Source organism: Phocoena sinus, chromosome 4 (genome assembly GCF_008692025.1).
Source record: "Phocoena sinus isolate mPhoSin1 chromosome 4, mPhoSin1.pri, whole genome shotgun sequence".
Classification (NCBI taxonomy): Eukaryota; Metazoa; Chordata; class Mammalia; order Artiodactyla; family Phocoenidae; genus Phocoena; species Phocoena sinus.
This window is the reverse complement of record NC_045766.1, coordinates 26300956-26328867: the sequence shown is the minus strand read 5'-3', so window position 1 is coordinate 26328867 and position 27912 is coordinate 26300956. Positions and strand designations below refer to the sequence as shown.

The window sequence follows — 27912 nt, the reverse complement described above, 5'->3', positions numbered from 1 at the left end:
GGAGGATAAAGAGTAACTTGTCCACATTTAGGACCTTCTGAATATAACCCTATTTTACTTGAAAATAAGACTTTTTGGCCAGTCTCTCAAATAACAGACTGCATGTTTCCTATCTGGAAAGAAAGCCAGAAACTTTCTGACTGAAGCTGCATCATGAAGATGTTTAAAAATTCATCCTGATCGTTTTTTGCAAAGTCTTCTGGAGAGAGAGTTAAAGCTTTTTATCTGTTTAGTATCCTTTTACATAAACTTTCTGGTGCAAAGATTGAAAAATATTTACATTATAGTTTTTTGTCTTTATTTTTTGCATATAGGTGAAAATCACCTAATTCTTTTTTTTTTTTTTTTTTTTTAAATTTTTTTATTTTTTTTTATTTTGCGGTACGTGGGCCTCTCACTGTTGTGGCCTCTCCCGTTGCGGAGCACAGGCTCCAGATGCGCAGGCTCCAGATGCGCAGGCTCAGCGGCCATGGCTCCCGGGCCCAAGCTGCTCCGCGACATGTGGGATCTTCCCGGACCGGGGCACGAACCCGTGTCCCCTGCATCGGCATGGCGGACTCCCAACCACTGCGCCACCAGGGAAGCCCTCACCTAATTCTTAAGCTAAGCTTTTTTGTCTTATAGACTGTTAGAAAGGAAAAACATATTATGCAAATAATTTCTTATGTGTTTTATATGTGTAGTAATTATGCAACAGGGATATAAAATTAAAATTATGTGGGTAGTTAAGATCTAGGGCTACCATATACTTAGTGTGGGGCCGTAGGCAAGTTTCTCTATGTAAAATGATAATGGCTATTTCAGAGGATTGGTAGGAGGGTTAAATGAAATTATATAGATGTGTATATATAATGATATTTTATGTATAAATTATATATATGAGGTGCTAAGCCTTGATAATAGCTAACTGTTGTACTCTTAGTATCATTAGTATATAAAAATGAGCTTAGATTGACAATGGAGACGTAGCATGTTGAAGCCCAGTTCTTTACCTACTAAGTTATGTGTTCTGAGTTGCTTAACTCTTCTAAGTCCCATTTTCCTCATGTGTAAATTTGGGGTAATAAATAACTTCTAAGGTTATTACAAAAATTTAAATGAAATGCATCACATCATTTGATAAGGAGAGTTGTCATCTAGTTTTTACTCATTTTTTTGTTTTTTTTTTGTTTTTTTTTTTTTTTTTCCCTGTTAAATTGAGAACTCCTAGAAGGTAGATATTTTGTCTTTAGTTGTTTTTATTTGTTTATTGATTTAGCAATAAATATTTGGGTGACTGAATGAATTGATAAGAAGGACAACAGTGTATGACTTGTACTTCAGTGCAAACAAATAATGTTATTATCCAGATAACAGAGGAATATGTGAGGCATCATGTGTGAAAAGATGGGGGAGGGGTACCTAATTCAGCACTTAACATATATGGTACTTTAAAATATCTTGGGCTTCCCTGGTGGCGCAGTGGTTGAGAGTTCGCCTGCCGATGCAGGGGACGCGGGTTTGTGCCCCGGTCTGGGAAGAGCCCACATGCCGCGGAGCGGCTGGGCCCGTGAGCCATGGCCTCTGAGCCTGCGCGTCCTGAGACTGTGCTCCGCAACGGGAGAGGCCACAGCCGTGAGAGGCCCGCGTACCAAATAAATTAAAAAAAAAAAAAATCTGTAATCTTTATTAAAAATTTTTTTCTTGCTCAGTAATGCACTGTATTTATTTATTTTTTACCTTTTGACTTCCTTCACCCATCTGTATGTAGTTTGTAATTAAAAAATCTATAATCTTTAAAGTCAGGCTTTAAGACACTGATTTAAAAAGGCATTATAAAGAAATCTTTCATATGGTTCTGGTAATAACACTGTTACATGGCATTTACTTATGTTTCTTTCTTCCTCAATCATTTGTAAGTTTTCCAAGCAACGAATGTTCACTCCTTTTTTAAAATGTTTCTTAACACAAGGACAGATGAATAGTGGATATTTCAGAATTGTTCATGCAATGAATGAAAGAAACTATTCTCTAAAACATACCCAAACAGAAATTAAGAAAATGTTAAAAATCGATACAAGATAAAATATATTAATGAAAGAAAGTAGCTTTCCTTATATATAATATAATGAAGAAGCAAAATAAAGTACTATCAGTAAAATGAGATTAAAGGTTCAAGGATAGAAATAAAGTCTCAAGTCCTCTGTGACTGTTTTCTTTGAGCTACAAATTAACCACTAAACTTCCAAACCATGGAAACAAACATGGAAGCACGATTAGCATTCTGGCTTCATAGATGAAGCTGTCAAATAGATTTAGATCTGAAGCAAGTTTGTTTTAGGACTATCTTAAAGGAAGCATTAAATAGTAGAGCAGGTAGTAACCTTAATTACAGTATCCCTATGTTATACGATAGTGAGTTTCCTCTTCAACCTAAATCATAATGTTAAGATGTGATTCAGTAAAATCACTTTGGTGGGGTCCACAAAAATGTATTAGAGAATTGTCATGGGGCAGTCAAATTTAGAAGGTTAAGTTGTACTGATATTCTAGTATGTTTTATGTTGTATTGATTAAAACTTGAATAGAATTTAAAGTAAAACCATGCTAATTCTAATTTGCTTTTATGTTTGCCACAAAACAAAGGTTCACCCAAACGTAACAATAGGTGTTTTTATTGAGCAACCAACCCCTTTCCTACCTCGATTTCTGGACATATTGTTGACACTGGATTACCCAAAAGAAGCAGTTAAACTCTTTATTCATAACAAAGTAAGTATTTGAGAAATGAATATTTTATGGGAAAACTATTTTGATCTTATTTGGAACTATTTGTTATTATTTACTCATGTCTAAAAAAAATTTTTAAATTTGAGTTAAATTCAGTGGGGGATTTTTGAAGTCATTACTACTCTGCGTATTTAGGACCTAAGGATTTTAGAGTTTAGAAACTAGTATCATACTGTTGGGATGAGACACATGAAACTGTCAATTTTTTGTAGATCAAAAATGGTTGAATATCAGCCATTTTTATATGTTCAACCTTATAATGAAGAGATGTTGTCAAAGGGCCTATAGTCCTTTGCCTTTGGGTTAGTTCTGGTACTTTCTTTTATAGAACCGATCATTAAATTGTTTGCAGCTAATGATAATACCCAACATCAGAACTTGAAATATCTTCCATATACAGTATTGTTTTGATTAATTACACAACGGCATGCTCTTCCCCTAAAGATTTTGATGCTGTCATTTCCCTCAGAAATATTCAGAACCTCCCAAATACCTCCTTTGTATAGTCTAAATTTAAAGACATTTTTCCTCAATATTTTTCAATTTTGCTTGTCTCTTCCCTGTTAAAACAGTTGGCATTTATTATCACCTAGAAAAACTCAATAGCTGTGAAGTATGCTCTTTTCTCTCTTTCGTCCTAATACTTTTTGTTTAAGATTGTTCTTTCTTCCTGATGTACATAGCGGCTAATCATTTGCCTTTTCCAGAGACTATTTTGTATTTGCAGAAAACCACCTCAGATAAGTTTAAAGGGGTGAATGTATTGAGCATTGGCTTTGTAAAATGCATTGTAATACATGTACTTACATTAAAGTATTTTGTTTTTATGTATTGTGTCTTTTATTTATATTTTTCCTCCTTTCATAGGACCTAAAACCTCTTGATAGCAGGAGTTATCTTCTTTTATTTAAAATTAACTCTGTGCAGCTTTTGCATGATAAGTAGTTTTAACAAGCTGTGAAAAGCTTTCAAAAATACTTAGTGAGACTTGATACATAAAGAGCTCTGAAATGCTCTAATGATGGAGATAGATAACCTTATCTAAATTTTAGCACAGTTGAATCACACTAATTTGATGACTTTTCATGTTGATAATTTTCTCATCATATTTTCTTATCAATAAAATTTTAACTTTCCCTTCTTTTTGTAAAAAACACAACTTTTTATGTGACCATTAATTTCCTCTCTGCTTAAAATAATATTGTAATATTTATTTTATTAAAAAGATTATAACAGATTAACCTGTTAGGTTTAATAGATATTTTTTATGGATATTTTACAAAACATGTCTAAGATTCTCAGGGCACAAGCCATTTTCCCCCTCAAGTCAGAAATATTTTATAGCACTCAGGATTTAAATATTAATGCAAGGACTAGGAGTAGATGTTAAAAGAATTTTGAAGTATCTTTTTTTAAAAAAAAATGATATGTATCTATTTTAGATTCTACATGTGATATTTAGATGATATTTCAATATAATATGCTTTATATAGTTATCACTTTGCCTGTAGTGAGTGAATATGTGAATGGTGGAATTCACAAATTTTGAATGTGAAGTCATCCCTACATATGAATACCTCAGTCATCTTATTGTCCTTTTTCTCACTACTTTTCTTCTTTTTTTAAACTAATTTTCAATTTTTAAAATATGTTACAGGAAGTTTATCATGAAAAGGACATCAAGGTGTTTTTTGATAAAGCTAAACATGAAATCACTACTATGAAAATTGTAGGACCGGAAGAAAATCTAAGTCAAGCCGAAGCCAGAAACATGGGAATGTATGTTTTAGCAAATTTAAATTCAACCAGTATCTACTAAAGAAACTTAAAAAAGAAAGACAACTTTTCTTCAAAATTAGTGTCCTAAACTTGTATGTCTCAACTGTGTGTGTGCGTGTGTGTCTGTGTGTGTTTGTGCCCACACATGAGCATACCTCTGCTGTTCGAACTATATCTATGTTTGTGTGTATTTATGTCTAAAGGGCCATGAAAGTTATTTACGTTTTTCTTTTAATGGCTAAGAGTCAATATATTTATTCAAACTATTAACTGAACTTCAGATCAAGATTCAAATCCCCAGACAGATGAGTGGTGTGACTGATGTAGCAGTGATTTAAATATACATTATCTGAAGCTTTTGTGTGGCAGAAATGTGTGTTTCAGATATTCTAGTTACCTATTGATCTAAATAGTACTGTAACCACAGAAGAAATATTTTAGGTCCTTTGTTTAGCCCCTTTAATACTTCAGACAGATTACTAATAAAATTCTGGTAATAGCAAAAACGATCACTTATTCAGTGAATGTGAATTGAATATGCCCATCAGTGGGTTAAAAGTTGGTAATGAAAAGGTAAGACTCAGTGGTTTCTCAGCAGGAGATGTTCTTGTCTTGTGCTGTGGAAGCTTCAGGCCCAAAGTGATGGAAAGTGCCTATTATGGGGGTAAAGGGACAGGCAGGAAAACGGGCCTTAGAAAAACCAAACAGATGTTATTACTAATGGTTCCATAACTTCATCATTGGAGAGTACCTTGGGTCCACATTTAGAACTTATTTTCTCTATTTAAAATTTTTTTGTATGTGCTCTGTTGTATCTGGCTTTGCCTGAGCACAGTGTTTTTTAATTCACTCATGTCATTACAATTATCAGCAGCTCATTCCTTTTCATTGCTGACTAGTATTTTATCATATGAATATACTGCAAGTGGTTTACACATGCCCCTGGTGGTAGACATTGGGCTATGTCCAGTTTGGGGCCATTATGAATAAGGCTGCTAATGAAGATTCTTTATTAGAAGTGTGAATATGTGTGTTGTGTGTGTGTGTGTGTGTGCGTGTGTGTACATATGCTTTAGTATAGTTTGGGAAAATACCAAGGAGTGGACTAACTAGGTCATAGGGTTAGGGTAGATATATGTTTATAAAAAACAGCTAAGTAGTCCAAAATGGTTGTACATTTAAAATAATTAATTAATTAATTAAATTTTATTTTTGGGTGTGTTGGGTCTTCGTTTCTGTGCGAGGGCTTTCTCCAGTTGCGGCAAGCGGGGGCCACTCTTCATCGCGGTGCGTGGGCCTCTCACTATCGTGGCCTCTCTTGTTGCGGAGCACAGGTTCCAGACGTGCAGGCTCAGTAGTTGTGGCTCACGGGCCCAGTTGCTCCGTGGCATGTGGGATCTTCCCAGACCAGGGCTCGAACCTGTGTCCCCTGCATTAGCAGGCAGATTCTCAACCACTGCGCCACCAGGGAAGCCCTGGTTGTACATTTTACACTTGTAACAGCAAGGTAATAGACCTCCATCTGCTCCACATGTTTGTCAACATTTGATATTGCCCATCTTTTTAATTTTAGCCACCCTACTGGGTATGAAAAGGTATCTTACTGTGGTTAGGTATCTAAAGGTATCTAAATCTTTTGTGCATTTTTGTTTACATTGGGTTATCTTGTTAGTTGTGTATTTGTAGGAATTCTTTATATATTTTGTATACAAAATCTATCTATCTAAACTCTATCTCTGTCTCTATGTTTTGTGAATATTTGTTCCATTCTATGGCTTGATTTTTTACTTTTTAAATACTGCCTTTTAATAAGAAGAAATTTTAATTTAATAAAATTCTATTTCATCTTTTTCTTTTAGCTTTGGGGTTTATTTTCTGTTTAAGAAATCTTTCTTATTCCAGTGTCATGAAAACATTCTTTGGAATTTTTCTTTCATAAGCTTTATCATTCTAGCATTTATGTTTCAAGATGTTTCAATCTGCAATTCATCTTGAATACATTTTTGTGTTTGGAGTGAAGTAGGGGTCAAGTTTTATTCTTTGCAAATGAAATTCCAGTTGTTTCAATACTCCTTTTTAATTTAAGACTTTTCTTTTCCTACTTAATTGACTTGGCCTTGGTCAAAAATCAGATAACTGAGTATTTATGAGTGATTGTGAGCTCTCACTTCTGTTTTGTTGCTCTAAGATCAGTGCTACACTTTATTACTAGGGATTTATATTAACCTTGAAATCATGTGGTATAAATTTTTTTCCAAGATAATTTGAGCTGTTTTTAAAAAATTATTTAATTTTCATTTTTATTGAGGTATAATTGACATATAATGTTAGTTTGAGGTGTACAACACAGCTTCAATATTTGTATACATTGTGAAATAATCACCACAATAAGTCATTACCATCTGTCACTGTGCATAGTTACAGTATTTTAAAAAAATTTCCTCTAATTTTTTTGCACAATTTTAACAAACTTTCCTGTCTGCTGTCCCGCTTGACAGTTGCTTAGAAACAAATGTGTCATGGAGTTAAACACTGACAGTAGCAGAAAGTGATAACTTGGATCAGCAGTGAGGGAGGAGAGCTCAGAAAGAGAGAGCTCCAAATGCAGAAACTGTAATACTTGGAAGCCTATCATGTATCACAAATAGTTCATTCCTTCGTGTTCCTGATGATAACACTCCAGGCTCTACCAAGAAAGCATACATCACAATCCGTGTCCTTGGATAAGAAGCAGGGCAGTGACCATCTTAGAAAGAATTCCACGCAAATCAAGTTTTAAAACTATTAACACCTAAAGAGTTATATATACACCTGTATTTCCAAGATTCAATTAAAACTGAGTTGTTGGATATACAGGATTTTACACTGTGAATGTGTGTGTGTGTGTGTGTGTGTGTGTGCAGAAAACATTTTGATTTGTGAAAAAAAGTTGTTGATAAGTACATTGGTATAAATTATGTTCCCTTTTTAGAGAGAATTAAATGCTGAATTATAAATTGCCCTTCTGACTGGATGTTTTATGCCTTGAAGTATTTAGTGGCTTGAAAATATATTTCACTTGCCCTAAAATTTTTAGTTTCATTCTACCCATGAACATCTGTGTTGATCAACTGACCATTTTGAAATTTAAGATAATATTTATCCTTTTGGGTATAGTCTTACTATTTTGATTAGAAAAGTATTTTAGAGAAACCTTATGTTGCTTATGAGCTTTATGTTAACATTTTTCAACCAGCAAATATTTATTTTATTTAATGCATATTTTATTTCTTTTTCAATGACAGGGATTTTTGCCGTCAGGATGAAAACTGTGATTATTACTTTAGTGTGGATGCAGATGTTGTTTTGACAAATCCGAGGACTTTAAAAATTTTGATTGAACAAAACAGGTACTATATATTATGCAATGTCAGTTTATTTTTAAAATTATAATTATTTTCTGTATCTACATGGACATGCTATAATTACTTGTCTGTGTTTAGCAAGTTGAGGGAACTCACAAGAAATTATTTTCTACACCTTATAAACTTTCAATTCTAAGTAATTAGTTTTCTTTTAAAGAAGTCAAATAGAAAACAACCTGATGAAAATTTCAAAATATTCAATATTAGTTACAATCACAAGTGTGATGTTTATCAATTATATTTGACCTATTTTTCTATTTAAAGCTAGATGAAATTGTGATCTATCTAAAAATAGAATTGTCTTATTTTCCACAGATATTTTCAAAGTAGAATTTCATAAAACTTCTGACCTAGAAAGTTATTACAGAGTTGGAAGTTCTTAGAATATGAAAGAAATTTCAGAGGTACATACTATTCCACAGCCTGATCTGTAATTTTGTTTAGTACTGAACTAATTATCTCTAGGCAATACCTGTTTTCATTTAACTGAATTGAAATGGGTAAAAGGCACCATCTATACCGGCTTATAATGATATTAATCTTCATTTATAACTACTACTGCTACTACTATTAATACTCTCACTAATACCCCACCTTTAGTGAGTGCTTATTAAGTGCCAGGTATTATTACTCTGTGTATGTTCACATATATTAACACAATTATTTCTCTTAACAAATAGAATGGTTAGCAATGAAATGTTAGAATTACTGTTTTCATTTTGCTGAATAAAATATGTAAGAAGTCTATTATACTCCACTAATCCATCGTTTGTGTAATTTGAGAATTCAGTTATTATTTCAAAAGCTAAAACCTCTCAGTATTAATCTTCTAATTCCGTACTGAAAACATTGAGGCACACAGAAGATGGATTTTGATTTTCAATGTCTCTTTCCCTAGCTCTGTCAGGCAGCTAAGATTATAAATTACAAGATTTTTTTCTATTAAATATTTGATCTTGTTAGTTATCGACATTCAATTATCATCCATTCCTTAGATTAACATAATATGTAGATTCTAATTTATGTTTTTATTTCCAATATTGTAGGTATTCTAAACAAAACAAAATGTAAATGTATCTGGTTAACATTTTATTCTAATAGGAAGCAGGAAAAATAAACTACAATCATTATTTTGCATGAAGCATATTTACAGACTGTGTGTCATTTTTCCATAGGTAAGAGAAAGGGCACACTTGGTCTTCACAAGATTGGAGGGTTGTGAAATAGGTTTTTTTGTGGAAATAGTTGGTCTATAACCTTCCTCTTGGAGGAGTTGTGTGAGATTTTCTTCAAAATTGTGTGACACCATTACAATTTACTTCATTTAAAAAATAATTCTAACAGAACTTCAGATTTTGTTACCTCATTTGGAAAATGTTGACACATTATAAATTAGATTTCCTTAAAAGAAATCTGGCATGTTTTGAATTTGTAACATATACTTGTCTTAAAGGGGCTGCTTTCCTGGTAGGTAGTGAGACAGCATGGTATAGCAGTCACCTTTTATTTTGTTTTCTAAAATAGTCAAAAGACCAGAAAAATGTTTAGTGTTGCCAGGGCTAGCACAACCCATTTTAAAAGTTTAAAAAAAAAAACGGAAACTACTTTAAAGTAATTCAAGGCTTAACTTTAGGAAAAACTGGCCTACTTACAATATCTCAGCCCATCTTCATACATTTTTTTATTCAGCAAATATTATTGTATACCTTAATGCACCAGGGACTGTTACGTCTGCCTAATAACAATGAAAATATTTGATTTCATTTAGTATAATTTTCAAAATACTAAAATAACTAAATAATTAAGGTAGCTATACTTTTTTGGATATAAGTATGATACTTTTAAAAGTTGTTTTTATACTTTCATTTGCATTTTCAATTACTTTTCCTTCCTCATTAGTCTTTTTTCTTTTTTTGCGGTATGCGGGCCTCTCACTGTTGTGGCCTCTCCCGTTGCAGAGCACAGGCTCCGGACGCGCAGGCTCAACGGCCATGGCTCACGGGGCCCAGCCGCTCTGCGGCATGCGGGATCCTCCCGGGCCGGGGCACGAACCCATGTCCCCTGCATCGGCAGGCGGACTCTCAACCACTGCGCCACCAGGGAAGCCCTCATTAGTCTTTTTTAAAAAACATCATTGAAAGTCATCAATGTACTTATTTTTAAAGAAAGTGAGGGGAGGAAATTCCTCTCTTTTATTTTACATTTTAGTTTTTTGGACTAACTACATGTGTGCTAAATGAACTTTATTGTTTTCTGTGTCATGTTAAGCCCAAAACACATAATTCTGTGGCAATTAAAAAGTAAATAATTATCTGGATTTGTTTTTTCTCTCTTCTCTTTAGAAAGATCATTGCTCCTCTTGTAACTCGTCATGGAAAGCTGTGGTCCAACTTCTGGGGGGCCTTGAGTCCTGATGGATACTATGCTCGATCTGAAGATTATGTGGATATTGTTCAAGGGAATAGAGTGTAAGTTACTTGATTTGATCTTTTAATGTAAAATACTTTTATCTAAAGATACGGTCTTGTTAATATTATATTGAATTTTCAAACATTTTTTATCCCTTTATGTTTAAATGGAAATTTGAAGACCTGGAGACCACTTGGAATCCTGCAATACTAGTGTAAAACTAATATTTAAAAAATTGTTCTTAAAGCTGTAAATCTTCAAAGGCACAAACTCTCAGTTGTGGGAAATACCTAAAAGGCAATGTATGATTACCATGGGTAGTCATCTTATGGTTGTTAGAAGAGGAATATTCTTTAAAGTTTGGAAAGGGAATTTTAGTTTAGCTAATTTCTTTAGTGGCTAGGGTGAAGGTTGTTTGATAGCTTATAAAATTTTATAAATGAGCAAACAAAAACACCAACAATCAAACCTTCCAACATTTCCTTTTGCAAGAATTTTCTGTGTAATATAGATAATATTCTGCTTTAAGAGAAATTGCTTTGCCAGTATGATTTCCATTTCTAGAGTTTTGAAAAGAATATACTTGCTACAAAGTATGTGCATGACTGATATTTATTTCAGAGACCAACAATTGATGTTTTTTAAACTAAAAATTAATCACACCTGGAAGTAGTTTTTTTTGCTAAGGTAATATTAAGGAAGAATGTATCCTGTTTTTCATACAGATGGTGGACCAGAGTGACTGAGACATTAAGTGCTTTGCCTAATTTCTCAGATACATCAGCGCAATTAAAAAGGGTTAAAATGTAGGGAAAAAAAACCCCACACTTCTTGTTGAACAGTTGAGTGGTAAAGAGATGTTTTGCTTGTGAAAATAATAATAGGTGTAAAAGCAGTAATAGTCAATTTGAATGATGTAAACGATAAAGTCTTCTGTTAGCTGCAGTTAAGAAGCATGATAACTGAGAAAATACTATTAAGGATCATATTCTGTTGTTTCAAAGTACGTTAATTGATTCTGGAATGATCAGGATAGACCACATGCCCGATATTGTCTGTGGGTATAGCGGGAATAAGGCTTCACAGAAGTAGAAATAGAGAACTCATATTTCATTTGTTTTAAGCACTGGTGTTTTTCTGTCCAGCCTCCTGTAATTGTTGTCTAAAGTGTAAGGAAAAGAATAAATAGAGGTTTTTGATTTAGTTAATAGAAGAACATACCTTATGTATAAAAGCTACATGAAAGAATGACATCTTGTGACGTGTGTGTGTGTGTGTGTGTGGTGTGTGTGTGTGTGTGTGTTTTCCTTTAAAATTGAAACAGTGCACACTCTACCATACCAGTGGTTAATTTCTGAATTCAGCGGACACATTGTATATTTTGATTGGCCATTTCCTTTGAGGCTCATCTAGTAAGACAAATCATGTTACGTATATTGCTTTCAATTAACTACATTTCCTTGGTCAGGATCTTCCCTTTCTGTGCTCTAAAAGCAAAGGTATATCCCTTCAGGTGAACCTCTATTATACTGTTTTTATGAAATGAGTCATGTTCAGAATAAGGAGACAAGTGTGGGAAAGAATAAAGGACAAAATAAAGTGTCTCCCAACACTCAGGTACTTCTAGCTCTGTTTCTTTATATCTTCCTTTTCTACAGACAATTGAGATAGCTTAATGAATTTCAAAAGGCTATATTTTAGGAGAATTTTAGGGCTGTATTCAGTGATATGCTGGTAAATGTCTAACAACTAGTTCTTTGAGTTGGAGGATGCCCTGATTTGTAGTGTTAGCCCAGTTCTGTGTTCTGAATAGTTCTACCACGGCTGATTTCAGGCTTCCAATGTGAAGTCAGAAGGAAAGCCAAATGCTCTGGGGAGCCAGTGTGAGCTGGCTGCAGTATGCCACTGGCTGGATGTGCTATTTTTTGCTATCAGGCTGCTTAATCTTAAATGTACAACAGAATATTATACTCAAGCTGTATCAACAGAATGAGGGATGACAGCCAAAATGCCAAACATATCAATCTTAAAATGAAGTTTATGTAGGGAGATAGTGATTTATCTCATAGTATGTAGTGTTTGCCAAGTAATCTCATGTATATATATATATGTACATATGTGTCAGATATCATTAAATGTGTTTGCATTTGTGTGTAACTTGATTCAATAGTTTATATCTGCAAAATTTAAAAACATAGAAGGCATTTATTTTAAAAACATAAAAATAAAACTTCATATTTGTGGTACTTTGGAACGTCTTATCTTTACTTTCAGAGGGATATGGAATGTCCCATACATGGCTAACGTGTACTTAATTAAAGGAAAGACACTCCGATCAGAGATGAATGAAAGGAACTATTTTGTTCGTGATAAATTGGATCCTGATATGGCTCTTTGCCGAAATGCTAGAGAAATGGTAGGGTATACAATAATGGCTTGCTTGAATGTCTCTATAAGATGGCTTGCTTTCCCAGTTGATGTGTCATTTGTTTTGGTGCCCTTTTTCTTTCTAATTTATAGTACTAGCCAATTTTTTTGGTTCTGTATTGATATACTGGAAGCAATTATGGAGAATAATTTACCTGTGGAACATTTACCTATAGAAACAACTTGAAAAAAGTTAGGCTTGGTGCTTAGGTTAACTCATAAGCAACAGTAAGATTTTCAATAATAAACATAGAGATTTATTACAAATCAGCTTTGCATTTTTAAGAATTTGCCTTTACTTTCATTTGAAATTCTATAGTTAAAACCTGACCTAATTAAAGTTAACTGTATGAAGCCTGGGTGAAATGATCAGTTACACATTTAAGAAAAACACACTTTTGTCCTGAAATCAATGTCCATATTTTCTCTATCATTATTAACCCCATACTCTCAAAAAGTAGGTTCCTTACCACTAATCTGGGAGAAGGATTGAAACATGTAGTCTATTTAATCTATGTGAAAATTAATGATACATTGCTATTCTACAAATGTACTGTCTTGATAAAACTTAAGTGATTGTAGAAAATAGTTTGTTTTTCAAAATGTGTTAATACGTCTTTAAAACGTATTAACGTTAATACGTCAGAAAACCATTTATATGGTTTTCTGTTTTAAAATGGTTGGGTTATTTTATTCAAATTTATATAAGCAAATGTGATTTTGGAAAAAATCAGGAAAGTTGGCAAGTACTTTTTTTCTGGTTTAATAAGGCATGTATTGTTTGAATATATTTGTTTTTCCTATAAACTTATGTCCATTGTTACATTGAATATACTCAGTACTTGTGATTGTAATTTGTGCTCATGTTTGGCTAATTTGACTCAACAGCGCATCCTGGAATGGCCATTCTTACACCTTTTCCTTTCTCTTAATTTTGTATCTAATGACAATTCTACTAAGGAATGAGCTTGGATTTATGTTTGACCAACAGAAAAAAAAAAGGGCTGGAGTTGTTTCCTTTGTGTGCGCTGTAAGCTTTGCTTGTTCTGCATGTTGTCTGTGAAGGACATTTCAGAATGTCAGCTTTTGATCAAAGGCTGCTATTTTATTTACCTAAGAATACCTGAGAGAGTGGGTGTGCAGGTCAACTTACCCAATCCTTCTCTTCATTTTAGACTTTACAAAGGGAAAAAGACTCCCCTACTCCGGAAACATTCCAAATGCTCAGGCCCCCAAAGGTGTTATTTTATTTATTTTTACTTGTTTTGGTTTATTTAATTTTATTTATTTAATTAAATACTAGATATTGTCTAGAAGTAAAGTTTAAGAGTCTTCTTTCCTTTTAGCTTGGTGTAAACAGTCGGTATTCATTGGTTCTGAATCTGTATACGTATGTGTGTGCTTTGCATGTGGGGTACACATTGTGTGATATTCACTTCTTAGTTCTTTGGGCTGATTTAGATTTTATGGTTGACAAATGAGAAAGTTAAATCCAAATCACTTTAACTAGTTTTTCCAGTTTTTGTTTTTTTAAGGGAGAGAAGCAGTAGGAGTAAGTATAAAGTACATCCTGATTAAACTGAGATTTGGCTACTCTTCACCATTTTTTTTTTTTTTTGTATTACTAACTAACTCTTTTACTATTAAAACAGGTACAAAAGAAACAACCTTACCTTAATGGTGTTTGCCACGTTTATTTGGTTTGGGGCAAGGACAGGAGACTGATTTTCTTTAGCTGCCTCGTAATGCAGGAGTAATTTCTTGTGTTCAGTCTCTAAATATCAGGACAATAAAAGTAGAAATAGACTGACAAAATAAAATTGACCTTTGAATTCTTATTTAAAAATGTGATATCTTCTTTGAAAGGGAAAGAAGCCGAAAGAGGTACAATTAATTGCACTTTGGTGTCTCAAAAATATTTCTGCTTTCAAACAGGAATTCTTTTTCCTTGATGTCTACATTTAGGACCAATGAGAAAGGGACAAAAACAGTTATCCTTCTTGTTTTCAGTTGAGTGTCAGTGCTATCAATTAGTTTTGTGTGGTGTCTGAATTCATAATTAATGAAAATTTTATTTTTTATTTTAAATCATGCATGTTTTATATGAAAAATAAAATGCATGTTCCTGAATGAGATATAAAAGTTGAAATTAATATCTTCTTTATATTTTTCCTGTGGTTAAATTTATGTTCTTGTACTTTCCTCCAAGATGATTAATACTATTATTTTTGGCATATAGGTGTGTTTATGTACATTTCTAATAGACATGAATTTGGAAGACTACTATCAACTGCTAATTATAATATTTCCCATTATAACAATGACCTCTGGCAGATTTTTGAAATCCTGTGGTATGTTATTTCATGCTCAGCTTCATTTATTACTTATTTTCCTATAACTCTAAATGGATGTAAATCAGTTAGGTTAATAATATGAAAATATGGTAAGAGGCTTTAAAAAGGTATCTTTAATTATATTTTTTAAGGCATAATTATATTTCTTGACTAAGAACTTTCTTTTTAAAGACATGAGGTTTGGGGAAGGGAATTATCAGTTTCTTTGATTTCTCCCAATATCTCTGTTTATATATTCAAAAACTCCAACAAATTTTTAATCACAATTTCAGAGGAAAATGTTTAAAAGTAGCTCACGTATGACAATATTACATTTTGACTTTCAGGAAAAGAATTCAAAAAGTTAGTTGTGAAAATGGATTTTATCATTTTGTTTGTTTTTTATAACAATTTTTGAATGTACACCAAAGATAGCTAGAGAAAATTGCAGAGTAAGTGGATTCAGCATTATAAAGTCTTAAGTTGAGGAAATGATTTCCTTTGAAGTCCAAAATTATTTATTTTCTGAAAGATTTGAATCATGTAGACATTAATTCCTTTTTTTGTTTTACTGGGTGGTTTTCTTTAGTCAAGTTGGCACAATTATTCAAGGGAAACTACTCTCTCTAATCTCTGTAATACTACTATTTATGGTTTTCTCCTTCCCAATAGTGAAAGTTTTAAATTACAAAGACTCAGTCCACCTGATGAGAATTGTCTTTTATTTTGTAGTAGTTGACTTTTGGGAATAGTAAATTTAATGGTCTCTGGAACTCTGTTGAAGGAAAAGAATATCTTTTGACTTTTTTGGGGTATTTAAAAAATACTTTTGTTTCATTTTAGCTTGCGTATCTCCATCTTTCACAGGAGTAGAACTGAAAAGAGGCATTTTTTAAATGGTGAGGGTGGAATTACATATTTTACTTTGGCACTGAAATCTCTTGGTATTTTGAGACAGAATTATTTGATTTCTTGGGTAATAATTAGTTTCCTGAAAAAAATTTCCCAAGTTATATCCTGTAGATATTTGTGTGAGAATTCAAATCTTTAGAGAGTATGCAATGAATATATCAGAAATAATAGGAACTGCTTTTCTTTCCATACCTTGTTTTTGGTAAATTAGCCTGACTGACATGCCTCATGAGGGGTATCCCATAGCAAAATATTTAATGATTATCCCATTATCAGAACTTCTAAGAAATTAGTAAGTCAGTTTGTTCTATGACATTTGAAAAGCAGTCTAAAATGAAAAATTAATATTAATGCTTTAATGTAAAATCTTAGGAGCTTATTTCTTTAACTTCAAAAAATCTATAATGATGCCAGGAAATGATACTTAAAAATATTTAAAGGTTCTGAAATGTTATGTATGATTATTTACTGCTAATTTTCCCCCATGTTTTGGAATCAGAGAACCAATTAATATTAAAGGGAATAATGAGATAATACAGTAATTTCATCCTTATAATGATATACTATGTATAAAGTAAATTTGTTAAAGAATTTGAAGATAACTTTTATTCTTCCATATCAAAATTTCTGAGTTACACATAAGCGGAGATATGCAAAACTAAGAATGGCAAATAAATTATCAGAGCCCTTCTGAATTGTGGCCTCAAAAGATATATTTCAGACAAATATTTTTGAAACATATTTTGATTGGAATTATTTTGAGCCTGTATCTCAATTCTTTCCTGTTTGCTCACTTAATTTGTACTTTGCAAAGAGAAAATTAAGAATTTTGTTAAATGGTCTAAATATATTTAAGAAAAGATCATTTTGGATATTGACTCATATTTTAATATATACCCTTTAAATATTGGGCTTTTAAATAAAACACTTGACCCAGGAAAAGGATTCCTTAGCTGATATTGACAAAAATTGATGTATCTTAGTGTGGGGCTTACGTGTCAGTGATTGGACTAAGAGAAGATTCAGGTTCATGAATTAGTATGAAAAGGAGCTATTTTTCAATATACGGTCTTATACCTTAATTTCAGTAACTAAAAGATATGAAATAGTAACCCCATGATCATTCTTTGATACACATCTAAAACTGAAGGCAGAAATTTTAAATACATTTTAAAAAATCAAAATTATTTTAGAGTAATTCACTATAAAATTATAAGTAAGGCCAAGTTGATTAATATTTTTACGAATTTTAGTAATTTTTACTAAAATTTTACGAATATTTGTTGGTAGGATTATGTTCCTTATCTTTCACTTTTAAAACACACACATTTACCTACACCTATTTATATGCATAGAATATAGTATACAAATATAGTGACTATAAGATTACTCAAATTTTAAAATCCTGAGTTATAAAAGTCCGTAAATAAAAATTTTGCATTTCATAAAATGACGTGAACATACACAGAATCAGGCAAAGTTTAAAAAACATAAACTGTGGTTTCTGAAAATTCCTACTTTGTCCACTACATGTAGTCATTTATAAATTGCTTGAGCAATTTCTAAAGTGCATGTACTTTATATTTTCTATTAAAGCATTTATGAAAAGGTTTTTGCTTTAATCTGTGCAATTGATTTTTTTGTAGGACTGGAAGGAAAAGTATATAAACCGAGATTATTCGAAGATTTTCACTGAAAATATAGTTGAACAGGTTTGTATTAATAATTACTATGATATGTAGAGCATTTTTGCTGTATTTTCCAGCAGGGAATATTATTAATGCAATACTGCTTTAGCAGCAGATGTTGTGAAAGTGGAGAAACTTTATCCTTTAGGTAAAATTCATATGACATAATTACCAGTTTTACAGCCTTAAGGGTCATACAGTTGTAAACATGTAGAAAAATGAGAATTAACAATAATTTTAAGATCATGCCATTGTTTTAGCATACTCCCAAACGTTATAGCTATCTCAAAAATAAGGAATTCTTGGCAGATCTCTGGTGTAGGCCTCTTTCAATGAAAGTTTATCTTTGAAAGAAATTGAGCTCCAAGCGTCTCTTCTCAGAGAGGTCTTTTAAAAAACGAACTCTGTTTGAGGTTAGTGTTCCAAACTATTGCTAATACCTTATTTCAGAGAATGTAACGTGTCTAAAATGTCTTTAATTCTGAGATGCTCTGTTATTTTGTGTACCATGAGAAAGGAAAAAAATACTGCCAATTAAACTATGACGCAATGTTTTCTAGTCACTTAGAATTTTTAATTTTACGCATATTGAAAGAGCTATTTTAGACTTATTAAGGCATATATGTTATAGAGCACTGTATACATAATAGCATTTCATTTCAATGAGTGGTAGTATAAATCATTTAAAAAGATGTTTCAAAAGGCAAGTCAACAAGTGCCGTGCCAACTAAATGTGCCAACTAAAGTGAGGACAGAATGAATGCCTGACCAAGTGTACATGCCCTGTGGCGTTAACAACATCACTATGGCTGCCTGGCCAACTGTGTCTCTAAGACACGTCTTGATTGCACAGATGTTAAAATGCAAACAAAATAAGTAAATAAATGAAAATAAAAGTCTTAGAAATTGTTTAAAAAAAAACCAAAACCAAAACTAGTATTGTTTGTAACAGTACTGTCAGTAATGTTGGGCAAACTTCTTAAAAAGACATCTAAGTGAGATAAATATTGAATATTCTGTACTTTTGAAATGCCATTTCTTAGTAAAAAGACACAAAATGTGATTCTCTTAATGGTGATATCATGTTTTATATATAGCCTTGTCCAGATGTTTTTTGGTTTCCTATATTTTCTGAAAAAGCCTGCGATGAATTGGTGGAAGAAATGGAGCATTATGGCCAGTGGTCTGGGGGAAAACATCATGTAAGTTGTCATTTCACACAAAGAACTAAAATGTGTATGTGGGGCAAGGAGGAGTGTAGATATTTAGAGAAGGTAGAGGAGGTTTGTCCTTTTTGTCTTACATCTCTGAGTCTTAGACCTAAATGAAGGGGCTACCCAAGGCTGTCAAGAGAACTCTTGTTTTTAGCCTAATTCTGGTACTAATTGTTTAACATTTAATCTATCCGGGCCTCAGTTTCATCTCCAGTTACACTGGATAGGCCTTAAGGGTCAGTGTCTCCTGGCTGGGGATGGTAAGGTAATGCCTATTGTGTGACACTGCTCTTCTCCAAGGTCACTTTTTATTCTCTGCATTTTTGCAGTGAGCTGTAGTGAAAATACCAAGACAAAGTTTCTCTGGTTGACTGCCAAAGCTATTTTTTTGTGTGTAGACATAGGAAGGAGGAATCTGTTTGAATGCCTTTGGTGTAATTCGGTTTTGCATTTACATTCAGAGTCAAAGACTTGGCTGAAAGCATTACTGTAGGTGGTTCAAAGTATTTCTTTTCCTCTGAGAACCCACAGATGCCAGCTCCATCACAGTACTGAGGAATTTTCGTGGAATGTTCTGGAATATCACTGCCTCTGCTCAATTATATATTCCCCAGCTAGTTAGCTGATCATGAAGACAGAAGTTCAAAGTATGAGGAAGAGCTTGAAGTCAGCAGGTTGTAGGATAATGAAAAGCAATCATGGAAGGACTTTGGGTGCCACAAAATAAAAGTGAGGAACTTGGCAGGGAAAGTTTATTTTCAGTGACAGGTAATCCAAGTGGCAGACAGACAGAATCTATGCCCATCACCAGCTAAGACTGCCTGAAGGGTCACTGTAAAAACACTCATTTTTTTAGGGGACACGGGAAGGCTTTGGCAATCAATTTTATTTACTTTCTCATCAGACCTCACATACCTATTAAATAAGTAGGAAAGCAGTCTTACTCTGTAATACTTTGCTTCATCATTGATACATTTGCAAAGCCATGTTATCTAAGTTATTTTGATAGTTTCGCAATTAAAGCAGATGGTACAGCGTAATTGAACTGTTATTTTTATTGTCTGTTATGATCTTGTGGTTGAAAAAATTCCAAGATAATGTAAGTGTGAATTGCACACAGACCACAGTTTATGATGTCATGAATACTCTTTTTAGGATAGCCGTATATCTGGTGGCTATGAAAATGTCCCAACTGATGATATCCACATGAAGCAAATTGGTCTGGAGAATGTATGGCTTCATTTTATCCGGGAATTTATTGCGCCTGTTACGCTGAAGGTCTTTGCAGGCTATTATACTAAGGTAATTATCCTCCCATTCCTGCTGCCTACCTCCTACCAGTTTTTACACAAATGTGCTATTTTATATTGTTATTGATAAGCAAATCCATTGATTTACTTTGCTCTTTTAGGGGTTTGCACTATTGAATTTCGTAGTAAAATACTCCCCTGAAAGACAACGCTCTCTTCGCCCTCATCATGACGCTTCTACATTTACCATCAACATTGCGCTCAATAATGTGGGAGAAGATTTTCAGGTAATTATGGCTTTTTTTTTTTTTACATTTTTCAAAAGAAATACGTCATTATGAAAGGGCTTTGCCTTATTTTTTTTTAGATTCTGCTTAGATATCATCATTTGAATTTTATCACTCATGAAAAATGAAACAACAAGTTGATACATTTATTGGTCTATCTTTTTTAGGGAGGTGGATGCAAATTTCTAAGGTACAATTGCTCTATTGAGTCACCAAGAAAAGGCTGGAGTTTCATGCATCCAGGGAGACTCACGCATTTGCATGAAGGACTTCCTGTTAAAAATGGAACGAGATACATCGCTGTGTCATTTATAGATCCCTAAGTTATTTACTTTTCATTGAATTCAGTTTTCTTTTGGAATGGATGCCTGGCATGAACATGTCTTTGAAGTTGTGCTTGAGACGATGAGAAGAATATTTAAATAACTTCCACAGAACAACTTCACTTTGGGCCAAACATTTGAAAAACTTTTTATAAAAAATTGATATTTCTTAATATCTGCTCTGAGCCTTAAAACACAGATTGAAGAAGAAGAAAAAGGAAAAAAAATGTAAAAGCAAATATTTATTTCTATGCTTTATTGTCTCTGAGAATAATAACAATTTTCTGAAATTGTGTTTCAGTTGATAAAGTATTCAGGTACAGATGAACAAGTGACAAATGAGACTAATAATATTTTCTTATTAAAAGGCTGGGAAGAGTTTTATTTATCAACATGTAGACAAAATGGATATAAATGAAAATTTCAAAAATTTTAATTTTTGAAATGCTGAAAAACTGGAGTTCTAACTGAATTTGTATGCAACTAATTGTGTAAGTGCTTTTTTGACTGCCTATATAGGTACCTTTTACAGTAGTTACTGAAGGAATACAAAGAACAATATTACACAGTGTTTTTCCTCAAGAAACTTAGTACAAAGTATAACTGAGGTACATATCCAGTGGAAAACATTTCTGTTTAGATTGTTAGACAGATTTTTTTTACATTTGCAGTAGAAATCAAGCCTTATGTTCCTTCAGATGAATTTTCCAAGGTAGATTATATTAAGTAGATGTTAGATTTAGGACAGCTTTTGAGCCTTTCGATTTCTTAAAGTACATCAAGTATCAATTTAAGATCAGCAAGTGTCCTTAACTCAAAACAGGGTTGTTGTTTTTTTTTTTTATTCTAGAAAATAATGAGGAAAAAGAAAATTTCATTGAGATTAGTAGTAACACTTTATGACTTTTTTTAAAAAACTCTTTTTACGTTTTTAAGTACTTGAATTTTATATCAGGAAGATAAAGTTGGTGAGCCTTTGTTCTTCCCTTTTGCCTTTTGTCTTCCTCCTAATTCTTTTCTTCAGGAGGGTGATTCACTTTTTTGTCTTCCCAGCATAGTCTCCATTTTGTCATTCTTACTCTTTTTTTTTTTTTTTTTTTTGCGGTACGCGGGCCTCTCACTGTTGTGGCCTCTCCCGTTAAGGAGCACAGGCTCCGGACGCTCAGGCTCCGGACGTGCAGGCTCAGCGGCCATGGCTCACGGGACCAGCCGCTCCGCGGCATGTGGGATCCTACTGGACCAGGGCAGGAACCCGTGTCCCCTGCATCAGCAGGCAGACTGTCAACCACTGTGCCACCAGGGAAGCCCCTATCCTTCTTACTCTTTTTATTACCTTCCTTTTATCCCACTTTAAGAAATTCCCCAACACCAAAAAATTTGTGACTTGAGTTTTTACCATTACTCTGAGTGAGGTTTAAATATTCTTATTGTAGCTACTGTTTTTAATTTAAAGGTTAAACTTGAAAAAAAGTTTTAAGTCATGGTGCCAAATTTCATTTTTCTAACACCATGTGTTAGAAAATTATGAAAAATAAAATAATTTAAAATAAGTTTCTGTTGTGTTCTCTTTATTATTGGTGATTTATCTTTAGAAGAGAATATATGGTGGAGTATACTGAAAGAATATCTGGATGCAATAGGCTGTGATTTTTAAATTTTGCTTGGTACATTTACTGATATCAGAACTTAATAAACATTCTAGTTATTGAATTCCAAATTGAATTGTAATACCTTCCATTTCAGACTGACTAGAGATTTCATCTAACTTATTTTACAAGTGAGAAAACAGAGACAAAAATATTTATTTGATATATATTGATTTACTCAATGGTGTTTTTCAAGTCATTACTGTGGGCCAGGCACTGGTCCAAGCACTGAAGGTATGGTGATGAATAAGATGTTATATTACTGGGAGATGGATTTAGGAAATAAGGAGTTGGGTTCTATCACCTTTTTGTTCTTTATTGGCACTTAATATCCAAAGTAAACTCCTACTATCCATCAACTTGATTGAAGAGATATTTTAATAATTATTTGTGAATTATACTACTATGCTTCAGGATGGTATTCTAAATATAAATACTGGTATGTCATGGATACCAACCATTCAGAACAGACTTTGGTTATAAAAAACAGTTCTACCAGTGCAAGCCAGCTTAATGTCTCTTGTGGTACACTTCAGAGGAAGGACATAACCAGATACTAGTTCTTTCCAGTAGCAGGTGGTGACTTATAGTAGCTATTTTAATCTCATGCTATGTTGCCAGAAATTGGATCAAGGCAATCAGCTGAGCACATTTTCTACCTTTCCTCTTTTTCCAGACTTCATGAAATGATATGAAATGTACTTTTAAATAGAACAATTTATCCTGAAGATTAAATCTAGTCCTACTGTTATCCTATCAACTATCATCATTATCTTATTACTCATCAAGTATTACTAAGTGCTGATCATAACATGGGCTGGGCACCGTATTAGAATAATTGGGGCCATTTATTGAGTCCCTACTGTAGGCCAGCTACTTTATGTAGGTTATCTATAATTGTCACAACAATCTCACAGTGCAAGTTTTATTATCCTCATTTTATGGAAGAAAACGAAATCTCAAGAAGATAAAATGACTTTCCTAAGGCCACACAATGGGCAAATTGCAGAAGCAGAGGTTGTCTGTAAACACAGATCTGTCTGGCTCCCAAAGGTCTGTCTTTTTCCACTAACTCCCAGTCTTTTTTTTTTTTTTTTGCGGTACGCGGGCCTCTCACTGCTGTGGCCTCTCCCGTTGCGGAGCCCAGGCTCCAGACTCGCAGGCTCAGCGGCCATGGCTCACGGGCCCAGCCGCTCCGCGGCATGTGGGATCTTCCCGGACCGGGGCACGAACCCGTGTCCACTGCATCGGCAGGCGGACTCTCAACCACTGCGCCACCAGGGAAGCCCAACTCGCAGTCTTTTGAAAACAAAACTGAATTGTAAGAATGGTCCCTGACTCTAATAGGATTATATCTGTGTAGGAGAAAGAGTTAAATTAATAAACAAAGACTATCAGATAAGGAAATACTATATAAAACGTGAACAATGAAAATGTGTGCACTTTGCAAGCAATGATTGCTATAAATGAACAGGAAGGAGGAGGGAGTACATCGGTGTTGATTGAAGTTCCCGGGGAGGTTTCATCAAACAAACAAAAAAAAGAACAATTCATAATTAATGAGCGAAAGTGCGACAAATTCCCTAAGTAGGTCAAAAATTTGAAAGCTGGAAATCAGGCAGGATTAGGTGGATAGGGAAAGCTATAGCTTGAAACATGTTCAGCTCTGGCAATCACTAATCTATTCTCTGTTTCTGTGAGTTCAGTTTTTTAAAATTCCACATATATGTGAGATCATACAGTATTTGTCTTTCTCTGTCCTATTTCACTTAGCACGATGCCCTTAAGCCTCATCCATGTTGTCACAAATGGCAATATTTCCTTCTACTTCATGGTTGAATAATATTCTAGTGTGTGTGCATGTGCGTGTGTGTGTATTTATATATATCATTTTTTCTTTACGCATTCATCCGTTGATAGACACTTAGGTTGTTGTTTCCACGTCTTGGCTGTTGTAAATAATGGTCCAGTGAACATGGGAATGTGAACAGCTTTTGGGGATAATGATTTAGTTTCCTTCAGATATATTCTCAGAAGTGGAATTGCTAGATCATATCATCACAATTTTTAAGTTTTTGAGGAACCAAAATCTTTTACTATGGAAATACACCTGTGTATTAATTGTAAAGAAAAAAAAAGTAGAAAAGAGAATGTAATTTAATTACAATAAATTGAAGTGTATTGATGTCAATAGTAACTGTTGGTGTCTGCGGGTACATGTATGTGAGTGTGTGTGTATACATATATTACCAAAGGGCTTTAAATGCTAATGGTGGCATTTTTTCTCATCCTTAATGTGCATAGGAATCGATGTGAATATCTTCCCTTAATATGGATACTTTGGTAGTAGTCCAGTATATTAATTTTTTTCACTCTGCTTTATTTTTGAAAAACACTAGTAATTTACCTGTATTGGTAACTTACCTAAGAAATCAAGTATCCTTCTACAGAATAAACATATGGAAAACAGTTAACATACAATCTGAGTGGTCCATCCTAATGACAGAATCTCTTTATATTTTCCTTCACTCCTACTTTCCTGTCTGTCATATGCACTTCTTAATCTCCCTGCTTGCTAAGCCCTAAAGCCCATCTTGTATGACATTTTTGGGGCATGTCATTCATTTGGAATATGGAGTGGCCTATACAACAGATCTCTTCAAGTTGCAGGAAAGCCAAACAAAATTTTCTGTCACAGTTGAGAGTCAGTCTCAGTAAATACCTCACTTTGACTAGATGTTGACTATTTCAGAAAATTAAAGTCTTTAAACTTGACGAAAGCAGCTTTTGTCAAACTGCACTGTTTATCTGTGTCTTTCAGAATAGCAAGCTACAGACTTCTTTTAGTGTAACTCTTTATTAAGAAAAAGCCATTGGGGAGAAACCGGGGAAATGTATAAAGCTCTTCAATGAAAGCAATGAATTTTGGATTAAATTTGAAGAGAAATACACTAAGAAATAAGTAATGAAAAGAGAAGAAAACTGTACACACAGACATGCTTTTAAAATGCAGAGTACTATATTGCTAAATTATTCTAATAAAAAGAATTAGAAAATTGGAAAGATGGATATATATGCAAGGGATGTGTGGACTTTATAAATTTCAAATCTTCCAGGCAGTTTCTTTTTAATTTTAAAGATAAACTTTAAATTATATTTTTGTTTTATTCTTAATATATTGAAACACATTAGAAAATATTAATTTGGAAAAGTAGTTTCTTTGCTGATTCTTGAAGTTCTGTAATTTTTTGTGATAAATCAAGTAACAATGATTATTTTAGCATGCTATTCTATCTTTACTGAAAAATGGTTGACTTAAAAAAATCTGATTAAACTCTTGAAAATTAGAAAAGAATTTCTGCCTATTTAACAAGATAAACAAGTAATCAACTTAAAGAATGGTTTTAACAAAAGAAATGGAAAACATCATGCATGCTATCAACAATTTAAGGAAAATCTTGTTCCTTTCAAATTATCTTCATCCCAAAGTAACTATTAGATGGCAAAAAGAGAATTCAGGGATGTAGAAGGAGAAAAACAAAATTCATGTAGATTTGTAATAAGTAATGAACTCTGTGCTTAATTATAAAATAATTTTAAAAGACATTTTTCTTAACACTGATTTAAGTTCAGTTACTTTTCCTTTAGGAATGTAATCTGAAATGGCAGAAAAAATCCTTAAGGAAAGCACATAATGATATAAAATCCTGCACCTACTCAGGAGACTTTTAAAATTTGACAGAGCTTAACTTCCAGGTGAGAAATGGACAAATTAAAGCATAACTTTCTTCTGCTGATCATAAATGATTAGATAATTCATTAATTGAAAATGTGCATATTTTAAAAATGAGATTTTTATATTAAATTTTTTATTATTTTCATTTGTGATTACATAAATATACATTTTACAAATCTTGCCAAATTGTGACATCAGAGCCCCACCTTGTGGCCAGTGTAGATAACTAATAGAGTCTAAATTTTAAGCAAAAAGCAAGAGCCTTAAACTTATTTTTAGGTTCATGCTTTCAAAATGTTTCTTAAAGGCTAACATAAATAAAAATGATATAAATTTGGGTGATTTTTTTCAGGAATTCCTTTTTTTATTTTTGTAGATACAGCACAGTGTTTTAAAAGGAGGAATTGGGATACCTTATTCTGAAATAAGGGGTAGCTAGCATATTCCCAGTTAGTACTGATGAAGTTGTTTTCTATACTTTATGTACTTTGGAAACTGCTAATCTGTTTTCACTAGGTAATATGGGCCAATGATAAAATCAGTTTACAAATGGTCAGACTCAATTACAACTGATACAGTAATTGGTTTTGAGTAAACAAAATAACTTACATGACTTTAGAAAACTTCCAAAGGGTTTGATTATAAAGAACAAATATATTTTTAAAAATTCCTTTGTGGCAGGGGAAGGTAAATCACAATTTTTTTTTTTCTCATAATCAGCACAGGGCTAGTAAAGTGCAGCAATGAAGACAGGTTCTCTGTTTTGGTTTTTTGAGGATTAAGGGAATTTGTTCCTGCTGAAGTTATTGAAGGGAGGTGTACTAGAGTAGTTCTAAATTACTGTAGCTCTCACGTATTCAGATGTTGCCCCACATCCTTCGTGATCATCTTGCCCTCCTTTGAGTTGCCTTGCACCCTGGCTGCTTCACTGAATTCAGGTGGTGCTCATCTAAGTCTAGGGCAATTTCGTTGATTTTCATATTGTCCTAAGGTGGCTTTCCTTTTGATCTTCTGTGAGCCAAGAGGAGAGGAAATTTTAAAATATACCTATGATCAAAACCTCAGTGGTTTGGTGTCTGTGATAGCAAGTCTCCAAAGATGGTCCTCAATGACCCATGCCTCCCAGGATTCGTATCTCGGCACACTTCGCTCTCACCTTGAACCTGGGTGGGCCTTCTGTAACCAGTGGAGTGCAGTAGAAGTTACTCTGCATAACTTCCAAGTTGAGTCAGGAGAGACCCAGTGGCTTTGATCACCTAGAACATTCACTCATAGGCACTTCGGGAGTCCAGGTGGCATTCTGTGAAAAGCCCATGCCACATAAAAGCACTCCAGCCAACAGTGGAAGCTCAGTTACTACATCATCTGGCACCATGTGAGTGAATTATTTGGACATCAAGCTCTGTCGAACCTTCAGCTGACTATTGTCCCCATGGTTGACTTCTGCCTGCAACCACATGTGAGTCCCCAAGCGAGAACCACCCAGCTGAGCCCAGTCAACCCACAGAGCCGTGAGAGAGGAAGATTACATTGTTTTGAGTCACTAAGTTCTGCATAGTTTATTACGCAGCAATAGATACCAAAACAGGGATAATTGCCCATACTTCCTCTCTAATTGGGCCTGCTTTCCTGAGCACTTAACGTACTGGATTGTTTATTTACCTTTCATTTTCCTCAATAAAGCCATGTTTCTTGAAGGAAGGGACTGGTCCTTATTCAGTCTTTTCAGTTTTAG

At 33.6% G+C, this 27912-nt stretch overlaps 1 protein-coding gene across 1 annotated transcript in view; it reads left to right on the top strand.

Annotated features, from left to right (window-relative positions):
* PLOD2 (procollagen-lysine,2-oxoglutarate 5-dioxygenase 2) overlaps window positions 1-21905 on the top strand; it is a 107993-nt gene extending 86088 nt beyond the window's left edge. Inside the window, 13 exon segments of the mRNA XM_032629567.1 lie at window positions 2626-2751; window positions 4427-4548; window positions 7833-7937; window positions 10295-10420; window positions 12636-12777; window positions 13964-14027; window positions 15028-15126; window positions 15129-15139; window positions 17680-17745; window positions 18819-18923; window positions 20091-20237; window positions 20347-20472; window positions 20640-21905. Of these exon segments, the coding sequence (XP_032485458.1) occupies window positions 2626-2751; window positions 4427-4548; window positions 7833-7937; window positions 10295-10420; window positions 12636-12777; window positions 13964-14027; window positions 15028-15126; window positions 15129-15139; window positions 17680-17745; window positions 18819-18923; window positions 20091-20237; window positions 20347-20472; window positions 20640-20795 (1395 nt within the window). The 3' untranslated portion in view covers window positions 20796-21905.
* Window positions 21906-27912: the final 6007 nt, after the last annotated feature.